We start from the raw sequence: 12,073 nt of genomic DNA, 5'->3' as shown, positions 1-12,073 counted from the left end.
TACTGAAATAACGTGCAGTGTAGTGGCGTACAGTGGTGTGTGGTACATTTGAGTGGTGTAAACTGAATAACTTGCAATCTGTCATGGTTGATCCATGTCTGAGGGCGCAGAAGATTTCCTAAGGAAACTGTTGTCAGCATACAGGGGTGAATCTATGTAAGGCTTTGTGCTGTCACTTCCAGAGGCAGTGTAAGCACACTATGGAATCCAATGGTGTCACCTGCTGACATGCTGAAGCAGCTGCGGACGGTAGTGGGAGTAGCTGCCGGGCGGTGATGTGGGGAGTGGGAGGGGAGGGGCAGGGTGGGGGGTAGTAAACTATGGATTACGGAGGTTTACAGGTAAGTAAATAAATAAAACGAATTTCGTTGCGCGCACTGCATCGCATTTGGGGATGCAGTGCACGCAACGACATTTGTATTATTTATTTATATGTTTACTTACCTGTAAACCTCCGTAATCCATAGTTTACTACCCCCCACCCTGCCCCTCCCCACGTCACCGCCCGGCAGCTACTCCCACTACCGTCCACAGCTGTGCGAAGCAAAAGCTATGAAGAGTTCTGGATCCTGTCTAGTGCCTGGAGGAATTTGAAAGATGAGTTTAGATTGAGTATCCAACAGAAGGTGTATTAAAGAAAGTAAGTAATGTCTTTTTCTGTTCCAGAAGAGGCCTTTGAATAATGTTTGTATTATACAGAGCCAAAATGATATATTCCGCCTCATCCTCTGCTTCGTGACTCCTTCTACTCTGTGTGAGTGTGTACGCTGTAAGCCATGTGGGCAGTGTAGATCTGCGATCCCCACAAATGCTTTCACCCCCTCTCCAGCAAATACGAAGCTGCACAACAGAACAGGATGGAAGTGCAGCATCAGGACATGGCATGAGCAGCAGTGCAGAACCTTCTGTGCTATAAGGAGTCATACTTGTAAGACTGAAGTAGTTGTTGAAATGTGCGCCTTCCACCTCTGGCTCAGCAGGCCACTCCATTCCCAAGTGGAACAGTGAAAATGTATTCTTTTGGGGGGTAATGAAGGGGCTTGGGTAAAAGGGGTGTACCTTGGGGGCAGTGATGCTGGGGTAAGAATAGGCGAGTATATAATAAGAGGGGGGATTCAATGAGGTTTTCAGAGGCCGGAATCTGGGTAATACTTTTATAACAGCAAATACCTCTGACACCATAGATCACAGTATCACTTTAGTCTCAGCAGATGACTTAGTGAACACTTTCTCGGTGTGACAATCATAAATCTCCAAATTTCCACTTTTTCAACAATACAACGAAGGACGGCGACGGAGATCACGGAGGAGAAGAAACAACCCCGTTTAGGACCAAATCAATCATATAACGTGGAGGCAATAATGACTTTATATGCCACTCCATCTTATAAAGAGGATATCTGAGTACTGTTTTGATTCATGCTTTAATCTTTCACATTTATGTATGTCGTTATATTGTTTTGTTGGAAAAGTGAAAATTTGTCTATTGTCACACTGAGAAACTTATATTTGTGATATTTGTGTTTTGTTGTCACATTGTATTGTTGAAAAAGTGGAAATTTGGAGATTTATGATTGTCACACCGAGAAAGTGTTCACTAAGTCATCTAAATATATGAAATTATATTCAACTCGCAGTCAATAAATAGATCTGCTGAGACTAAAGTGATACTGTGATCTATGGTGTCAGAGGTATTTGCTGTTATAAAAGGGGTAAGAATAGGGCTCGAAAAGTACCACATTCTTGCAACATCTTCTCAGTTGAGTGACCGAAGCTCATATAGATCATGTCTCTACTGTACTCGTCTTGTGCTAGGATGACCTGTGCCATGGAATATGGAGGGTGGGCCTGTGTTCTCGTTCACTCCCTGGGAAGAAGAATCTGCGTTTGGGGTTTACTGTACATTACATATGGAGTACTTCAGATTTTCCTCTATGCCATGTGTTTGTTTTGTTTTGTGCTTTGTTTTTTTTCAATTCCTGTGAGGCAGGCCCTTTAAAGGGACGTGCAGGCACTGCAAGACACATTGTAACCGCTCTCTAAGAATGAATTGTCATTGGTGTTACAAGGGTTTAGGTGGATGTGGGTAGAAATCATGATGCACATTTCGGTGTGGGAGGATCTGAGCTGAAAGAAAGGAAATGCATTTAATCATGATTTGAGCATTGAAGTTAAATTTTCAGACTCTGTAAGTCGATTGATCGGACTCTTTTTTGTCTCTAGCTCACCTCGGACACGCTTTAGATGGATTCAAAAGGACTACACTCCGGGTGCTGATATGTGGTCAATTGACAATGTGGCCCTGGCCTCCGGATGCCCATGGATGTGTTCTGGTCATGGAATCTGTGATGCAGGGCGCTGTGTGTAAGCACTACATTTTATGAGATTGGATGATTATGAAAACATAAGCCAAATGAACTGTGTATCATTCCACCAGGCAGCCAACCCTCATCTTCTTTCCTACTCTGAATTCATTTCAGGTGTGACAGGGGGTTTGGTGGTCCTTACTGCGTCCCCACTGCTCCACTGCCCTCAATGCTGAAAGATGACTTCAATGGAAACCTGCACCCAGACCTGTGGCCTGAAGTGTATGGAGCAGAGAGAGGAAATTTGAATGGAGAAACAATCAAATCTGGAACTGCACTCATCTTCAAAGGGGTGAGATTGTTTTTTCGTAAGAACTTATGAAAGGTGTCTGCTTTGTTCATAGACAGGCGTCTCTTCGCATTCTTTACTCTGAGGTATTTTGCACAAACTCCTTGTGAGGGCTGTCTACAATTCCTTTGAGCCTGTCTACCAAGCAACCTAAAAGTATCTCCCTCAAAGCTCCCCTTTCATTTAGAAAGGCATTTATACAGAGTTTCTCTGTAGAGTTTAAATTGCACACACAAACGATCTGCAGGACCACCCTCAGTATGCTGCTAAATAATAAAGGTACTCCTTTCAGAATTTGAAATACAAAATATCCTATATGCAAAACTCAGTTCAAATGCCCACCTCTACAGGACTCATGGGTTGCAGATTTCCCTCTATCCTAGTAGGTTTTAGCCATGGTCATGAAATAGTTTTCCAGTGGCAATCAAGTAACAACCTCACCACCATGGGATTTATTACCTTTGTAACCTAAGAATGGGCATTATATTGTGGTTGTATATCACGGATGTGTACATTCCACGTCCTGACCCACACATTTTCTCCAAACAGGCAACCAGGGGATGATTGGCAAATAACATCCGCATACCTCATTTATTCCCCTTCTCTTTGAGTAAGAGGTTTTTTCAAATCGTCTACATCTGATGAAGCTGTGTCATTATGCCTTTAAACACTGGTACAGGACTTGAAGATACCAGCAAAATACTACGGGGATGCTGTGCCTCAACACAGTAGCATGTTCATTCGCTTGCTGAACAGAGTTGGTCAGTATTTCAGTCAAACTCTGGGATAGGCTAAGATTCAGTCCAATTACCCTGGTGCATATTGATAAAATATCTTAGCTACTGTTTCAGTGTTTTGCTATATTTCTCACTTTGTCCATTGATTATGAACACAATGCTGAAGAAAAATAACTCTTCAAAAATGTACAGAACCTCGCACTAAAATAAAAACAAAGGCTGTATAAAGAGTGCTCTTCTTTAAAATTGAGGTGTGCCAATTTGAGAGGGGATGATGAGCTAGTTAAAATGATGATATGAACAATTTAAAAAAGACATGTATTTTTAATTAAAATACTGGTGTGTGTGTGTATACATTTGTGATATATAAAAACTAGTGTGCGGTTTCACGCCCAAAGCAATCTCATTCTCTGGATACCAACCAGAGCCATCATATATAAACCCTGAGAGTTCAGTAGCCATATAAAGTCCATAAGTGTCTCACAATTATCTACTCAAATGATGAATCACACATTCTCTGTGAGCTTTAACACAAATGTTCTTCTTTATTTATAAGGATTCACATTTTTACAGCCAACACGTGTTTCATAGGCTCTGCCGCTTCATCAGGGCTGAAAAAATCTGACCATTCCCGCTCTCCAAGCTCCTGTGGATTTCTCACACTTTTAAACCATCTCTTCCTTCTATTCTCCTTTGCCTCACAGGTCTTTGTCATCTATGTCACTGTATGTATCTGCGTATCATTCAAAATGGAAATGCTTCACCACTCGGTTTCTCCAACTTACAACCGCTCACTTAGTTCTGCTTTCGCCTCGTATTCTGAAGCTCCCTTTTAAAATCACAAATCCCTCTCTCCATTCCTTTGCATTCCCATGATAAGGGCACATCCTGATCCAAGTGCTTCTCTCACTTCCCCGTCTTTCTAAGTATTTTAAGAAGCCTTCAGTTACTGGACAGAATCATCTCAGCATGACAGTGTCTACATAACATAAAAGACTGCATGCACCGGGTATTAACTTATGTACATGTGATTTTTTTGCTTCAGAAGATAGGCTTTCTATAAAGTACTCACCACAGTATGTAGGCTGAATGTGGTATGATCTTTAGCACCTTCAGACCATGGTTATTTTAAGCAAATAGTGTCTTTTTTGACAAGTGTTGCATAGAGTGTACACTGTTCTTAAATGATACATTTTAATACTCTGTGGAGTATTTCTCAGGAGAGTTTCACTGTCTGCAAATAGTGTGGTACAGAGTAAACTCTCTCCATAGAGTAAACACTGCTTATAGTACCTACTTTTCTGCTCATATCCACTTAATTTCTCACTGTAGGTTTGGTGAATATGACGGGTTTTATAGAAGCTGTCCAAAGTATGCCATTAATTTTGGAACAGACGTTGAGTGTGTTGAGTAACTTGGCTTTGTCTGAACAGTTGTATACAGATTGAACACTGCGTGAAGTGAGGGTTTCTTGTTATTGATTGTTATTGTGAACTTGGCTACTCATGAAGTGTACGGTATAAGGTCAATGTTGTACATAACACATGCTTGCTACACCTAAGGGAGTTGTATTTGTGTTAACATTAATGATGCTTATTATTATTCGGATCTATTTTGTACTAACATTCAGGTCTCTAATGCCATACTAGTTTACAGAGTTATGTGTACAAAAGAAGCTTGGATAATGTCGTCAGTGATGTCATTTGAGATGTCATTTGAGATGTAGTTAATGATGTCATAAAACATATCATGAGTGATGTAACAAATGAGGTCATAAGCAGTGCATGGCAGGGGTACAAGTTATAGTTTGCTCTGCTAACTAAAACTGGTGAATTTCTGTAGTTTTTTTAGTTCAAAATGTTAATGTTGTGACTGACATATTCACCTAACTATAAAGTCACTTTAACCTCTTCTGTGCCCATGACGAGATAGTCTCGTCATGGAGCACGGTCGCGCTGTGCCCAAGACGAGACTATCTCGTCATGAAACCCACCCGCGTGGGAAACGCCCGGCACAGGAGGGGAAAGGGCGTGGCACCGAAGGGGTTAATATTTGTTTTCTTCAGTGAATTTCTAAGTTTTTTTTAAACAAAAATAGTTGTTTTTGTCAATATTACTTTAACTTTAGTTTTTCCCAGTGAATTTCTTAGGTTTAAAAATAATAATCAAAAATAGATCTTTTTATCACACCTAACTACATTCCTTTAATCTTTGGTATTTTCAGTGAATTTCTAAGATTTTTTTAAAAGCAATTAATTTTTCATTTTCAATGTGTATATGGTAGGATGACTAAAGGGTGTATTGCGTCTGCACACATCATTTCTAAAGCAAATAACTTTGTATTGTGCCATACTAGCTCTATTAGTAGTAGTAGTAGTAGTGTGTAGGTGATGGGTGTCCGTACTAGTATGTGAAGAAGGAGTAATCTCTCTTATAAGATCGTTTCTCAGGCTCAAATAAATGGATAATTCAGTTGTATGACTTTGTATTGTACCACTAGTTCTGATGGCTCTGACCGTACACCAGAATGATTTGGTGCTATTGGCTTCACAGACAGTTTTATTCATAGTCCATAACCTTTCCTCAGGCTCAAATACATGTATAATTCAGTAGTATTAAGAATAACAGTAAAATATGAGTTAATAATGTTGTCTGGGATAAGAGTTGTTTGGTTCAGAAGTATATATAGTAGAATGTGATAAAGAATTGCACTATACACTTACACCATTGTTTTGTTTTTCCATGTGAATAGTACAAGGTGCAGAAAGACTGGCCTCTCAGCTGAGACTTCTTCTCAGGTTGATGATGGTTTCTAGCAGGGTGTGGAAAGAGACTGACCTTTTCAATTACCAGTGTTATTCTGATAGAAAAGAAGAGAACACATTCACTTATTTTTACTATATCTATCTTACTGACATAATATTTACTTTTGTTCTCAGAAATTGCATTTACACTGAATATACCATGAGATAATATATGATATACACACATATGAATATATATTAACTAATTTTTCCAACTCCAGTTACCTGTGTGTGAAGAACGAGAATGGCACTCCGAGCAGTGATAAATTTTATTCTCAATCAAACTCAAGTCAGAAAATTTTAAATAATCATCAATTCGTTTTGGCTACCTTTGCCTTTATCATCACGCCAACTCCATTACTTTGCCCCACATTTAACATGAATTGTTTTGTCAAACATGGGAACAGTACTCAATGTAGTATTAAAAATCAAGCACCATCTTGGAGTGGTATAAAATTCCATACCTACTTCCAGCACTGTATTGATTTCTCACAATCTGATGAAAACAGTGGAATCAAATTAAAGATCTATGTGATATAAGACCATACAACTTAATAATCTACTGTTATTACACCCCAGTGGGCAAACAACATGCATAAAAATCAAACACAAAGAAACATTTTTGAACAGAATACATTTTGATACTTTCTAATAGCCTATTAGAAAAAAGGTCCTTTCATGAAATTAATATTACTAAACAACTAATGGCCCCAATGGGCAAACTTCCCATAACTTGTTTCGTTTTCCACTATCTTCATAAAATGATACAGCTTCTCATCAGTGTATAATGCTGTCTATCCTCTACTCCGACTACATTCCTGAAACTATAAAATAGATACAATTTGCTAGAGTAATGTAAACTTAAAATCTAATAGCATTGCATCAATCGACCTAGCAGCATTACAAGTGGGTATACATTTCCTCATCGATATTAAGTCCATGGGGTTCCTTCATGTCAATTTGCAAAATATATCTAGATTACAAACTCCTCAGTGATTTCTCTTTGTCTTCCCCTCTAACTGTCTACAGTTTATTACACTGTATGTGAGTTTATTGGGATCCCCATTGTGGACATTCTTGAAGTGACATGCAGTGGGATAACTCTCATCTTGATATTTGATTGTCCTTGGGCGTTGCAGAAAATGCTTATGCACTGGCAATATAGTACTGCCAATGTATGTTTTTGAACAGGGACAAAAGAGAGCATGCACAGTATAATCTGTTTTACAGTTTAGTACATATTTGTCACTTTCTCTATATTACCTACTGGCGGTCGCCAGTAGGTAGTTATAGTTAGGACCACGTTTCCATAGGAAAACCTCAACATTCTATTTTGAATAACTTTGGCGCCGGTCGACGAATCCTCGCGAATTTCTCAAAATAGGTGGGGCGCTACGCTCCGCTCCTACCCTGAAAGTCTCGGGGGGATTCGTCAAGCGGGGGCTGAGATAAAAGGGGGGTCCCAAAACGCGTTTTTCCCATGCATTTTTCCATAGGACCTTTAGAACGAGCTACAGCCCGAACGGCTGAACAGAATTACTAGAAATTTGGCAGAGAGGTAGTCCGTAGGTCAAGGAAGTGCCTTTTGTAGGTTTGGTGTAAATCAGTTCAGTTGATTTTGAGAAAATAGCCTTTAAATCAATATATATATCTGAGCCAGCTTACGGTACGCTTACCGTACGCTTACGGTAAGCGTACGGTGGCGTGCGCGAGCGCGATTCTGATTGGCTCTTAGATCTTAGTAAACATTCGAATCGGCCGAAACCAGGAAGCGGTGGCCGCCATTTTGTGTATTTCACTCTGAAAAAAAAGAGTGAAAACAAGGAAAGGGGGCAATGAGGAGAGTTACAGACCCCCTAACAATTGTAAGGGGGTCAAAGAAGGACAGAAAAGTACAAAGAAAACATTTATTGATTTTAAAAAAAATCACGGGGTACGCGTACGGTAAGCTCACGGTAAGCGTACGGTAAAAAAAATAAAAATAAATAAATGAAAATCAGATTTAAGAGTTTAGAAATTAGGGAGCTCTAAAAAGAGCTGTTGTGTTTATGGAGTCATTTTTTTAGTGGTACCTACAAGTAAGTACCGATGCAGAGTCTAAGGTTCAAGAGGAAGACTCTGTTCCCTTCATCATTGAAGTGCACACCATCTCCTCTATAAATGTCTTGCATGTCGTAACGCAAGTTGTTGTGGTAAATGGCACCCATACCATAGTCACGGAGGAAAGCAGAAACAGATTTGTTGACGTGCTTTCTTGCTTTGTCAATCTGTGGACAGAAATGATTGGACCAGTTCCATTTTTGCCTTTGGCATATGTTGGAAAACACAAAGGCAGTTTTAGGGAAAAGTGAAAACAGTTGTGCAAAGGTGTCCTTCATAAGCATTTCCAGACCTACCCCAGTCAAAGTGCCTAGGTCATTGCCACCACAGTGCACTATTATGAGGTCAGGGTGTTGGATTTGCATGAAGGATTTCACCAATGGCATCAATTGGTGCCACTTTAACCCTCTCTGACCAATCCATTTAATGTCTACATTTGGCAAAGCAAGGTCTCTCACCATATCTGTTTTCTCTGCAAACTTTTCACTCCAGAAGACATAGCTGTGCCCTACAATCCACACTGTGAACATCTTCAAAGGAGAACTGGATGCACTCAGGAGGTGTCTTTCAGTAGAATGGCAATATGAAAAGAAAGACAGTTTGGAAATGGAGGCATACATATTTTTTACAAAACAAAAAGAACTGATTGGCTGTTTCATACCATTCTAGAAAAAAAACTAGGCTGTATGTGAAAATTAATAGAAGCATGTTTTGTATTGGTACAAAAAAATGTGTAACCAAAGAACAGTACTATGGATTTGCAGTTAGGTTTGAAAAGTCAAGCACTCTTGCTCTGTGGAATTGAAACATTGTGTGTCGAACTTCTGACCTAACTGCACACAGCAGTGTTCCATGAGCTGTTGCTATGGTAGCAGGCAGAAGTCAAGTTGGGGGAAGGGTACTAGGCAGAAGTCAAGTTGGGGGCAGGGTACTTTTGGAAAAGGGTTGGTTTTCAACCAATAGAAATGTGTCATTACATTTGAAAAAAAGGGGGAAGCACTGAGATTTGAAACTTACATGTATATGTGTGGAAAAATAGAGGGAAAGTTTGCCATTATCTGGTTCTGCTGAGAGGAGAGAGGTGTACAGAACAGAGATCCTGGCTCTGATAATCTGCTGTTTGAGTGACACATTTCTTTCACAACTAACTAATTTTAAAGGTGAGTTTACAGTTTGAGAGGGGATGTATGTGGTAACTTAAGAAATGAATAATAGAAATGGGAATTGTTTTTGTTGTAGTTACACATGGTGGATTCATAATGTGTCAGTCTGTAAAAGAGATTTTCACTTGGCCCAAAAAAAAAAGAGCAGTAAGTGTGCTTTCAAATTGGCAAAGAAATTTCGTTTTGGCACTAATGTGAAAACATGACTCTGTGTGCATAGAAGAATTATAGGCAGAAATGTATTGCGTCTTGCTCTGGTGATTTCACAGTTGCAGTAGATGGAAAAGAGGAGCGAATATTTGGGGGAAGAAGCAGAGGTTTAGCACACACCCATGTGCTTGCCATGTATAGTCATGCACAGTAATTAGAAGCGAGTGGGGTTTTCAGGTTTAAGTCTGTAATGCAAATACATTCAGCATCACTAAGGCTGGTTGCCCCTGCTGGAGTGTAGGCAGTCACAGAGAATACACACGGTGGTGGTCTGAAAAAAAAACAGCTTGGACATGTGCATTTAAATAAATTTAAAAAAAAGGTTTCAGAATGTGTCAGTCTGTAAAAGTGATTTCAAAGTGTAAAAAGAGATTTTCACTTGCCCCCGAAAAAAAAAGAGCAGTAAGTGTGCTTTCAAATTGGCAAAGAAATTTCGTTTTGGGACTAATGTGAAAACATGACTCTGTGTGCATAGAAGAATTATAGGCAGAAATGTATTGCGTCTTGCTCTGGTGATTTCACAGTTGCAGTAGATGGAAAAGAGGAGCGAATTTTTGGGGGAAGAAGCAGAGGTTTAGCACACACCCATGTGCTTGCCATGTATAGTCATGCACAGTAATTAGAAGCGAGTGGGGTTTTCAGGTTTAAGTCTGTAATGCAAATACATTCAGCATCACTAAGGCTGGTTGCCCCTGCTGGAGTGTAGGCAGTCACAGAGAATACACACGGTGGTGGTCTGAAAAAAAAACAGCTTGGACATGTGCATTTAAATAAATTTAAAAAAAAGGTTTCAGAATGTGTCAGTCTGTAAAAGTGATTTCAAAGTGTAAAAAGAGATTTTCACTTGGCCCGAAAAAAAAAGAGCAGTAAGTGTGCTTTCAAATTGGCAAAGAAATTTCGTTTTGGCACTAATGTGAAAACATGACTCTGTGTGCATAGAAGAATTATAGGCAGAAATGTATTGCGTCTTGCTCTGGTGATTTCACAGTTGCAGTAGATGGAAAAGAGGAGCGAATTTTTGGGGGAAGAAGCAGAGGCTTAGCACACACCCATGTGCTTGCCATGTATAGTCATGCACAGTAATTAGAAGCGAGTGGGGTTTTCAGGTTTAAGTCTGTAATGCAAATACATTCAGCATCACTAAGGCTGGTTGCTCCTGCTGGAGTGTAGGCAGTCACAGAGAATAAACAGCTTGGACATGTGCATTTAAATAAATTTAAAAAACTATTTTTTAAAAAAACAAATGAATAAATATTTTTTTCAGTGAGTATGGTAAGTCAATAGTAATAATTGTAGTCTTTCAAGGACCTTGTAATGTGAAAAATGATTTTTAGTGTTTTTTTTAAAAAATAAAAAAAAAGGTACGCTTACCGTACGCGTACGGTAAAAAAAAAAAAAAAGTTTTTTTAAAAAAATGTAAAAAAAAGATGAAAGATAAGGTTGGCTCTTAAAAGAACCGTTGTGTTCATGCAGGGACAGAGGAAAGGAACCATGGGAAAATCATTCAAAGCTACAAATGTGCTGATCTATTTTGTTATTCACTAGGGAAACACTGGTCTCCCTATAACAAATTAGAGCTTTACAAAATGTGCAATGAATATCAACCTTCCGAAATCGAGGGTTCATTTCCAGAGGGCCAGCAAAAGGAGATTCTCCCCCCACAGATGAAGGGCTCACCTGACCTGCAGAAGAAGGAGTAAGCCCTGCAGGTGATGGTCCAGGCTGAGCTGCTGTGGATGTACTGGCTCGTCTTTCTGAAGAGTTACCTCCAAAAAGATGACCATGTGTCCTTCTGTGTACATCCTGGAGGTGTCTCTTCATGGTGTGATTCCCAAAGGAATACTTCCTGTTAGGATTACCTCTAGAAAGTACACGCTGACACAGCTTGCAAGTAACTAAGGGTGCATTCACCTTTTGCTGGCCTTCTGGAAAAGTAAAATAATCCCAAACATAAGAAGGTTTTACTTTCCTCGCTCTCTGCCTCAAGACAGTGCTGCTGGTGCTAGCCTCACTCTCAGAAGAGCTCTGCTGTTCTGCCATCGTATCCCAAAGACAAACCAGCTCCTTCTCCCAAGGGATCACAAGCAGAAATGAGGGGAATGGGTGTGGTGTAGGAGAGTTCTAGAACTGAAAGTAGTTTCAACCAATCAAAAGTTGTGTTTCAAGATCACATGACCTACCGTACGCTTACGGTACGCTTACGGTGCGCTTACGGCAAAAAGTACGCGTGCGCGTAAAAAAGACACGCGCTTGCGCACATGCGCATAACAGTCATTTCCCGGCACTTCCGCGTAACGTGCGCGTGTTGCGTAAGCGCGCACGCGTCCCGCGCGCAGTACGCGCGGCTACGCAAAGTGCGTAACTATACGCAAGCAGCGTAGATAGATTACGGACGTTGCGTAAAC

General features: G+C 40.1%; 1 protein-coding gene across 1 annotated transcript in view; it reads left to right on the top strand.

The window, feature by feature from the left end:
• The window catches only part of RELN (reelin), a 1,440,257-nt gene that overhangs the window by 1,131,288 nt on the left and 296,896 nt on the right, over positions 1-12,073 (top strand). Inside the window, exons 35-36 of the mRNA XM_085653954.1 lie at positions 2,224-2,364; positions 2,481-2,658. Of these exons, the coding sequence (XP_085510080.1) occupies positions 2,224-2,364; positions 2,481-2,658 (319 nt within the window). The remainder of the gene's footprint in view (positions 1-2,223; positions 2,365-2,480; positions 2,659-12,073) is intronic.

The sequence above is a fragment of the Triturus cristatus genome, chromosome 4_1, assembly GCF_964204655.1.
Source record: "Triturus cristatus chromosome 4_1, aTriCri1.1, whole genome shotgun sequence".
NCBI lineage: Eukaryota > Metazoa > Chordata > Amphibia > Caudata > Salamandridae > Triturus > Triturus cristatus.
This window is presented reverse-complemented; position numbering and strand designations above follow the sequence as displayed.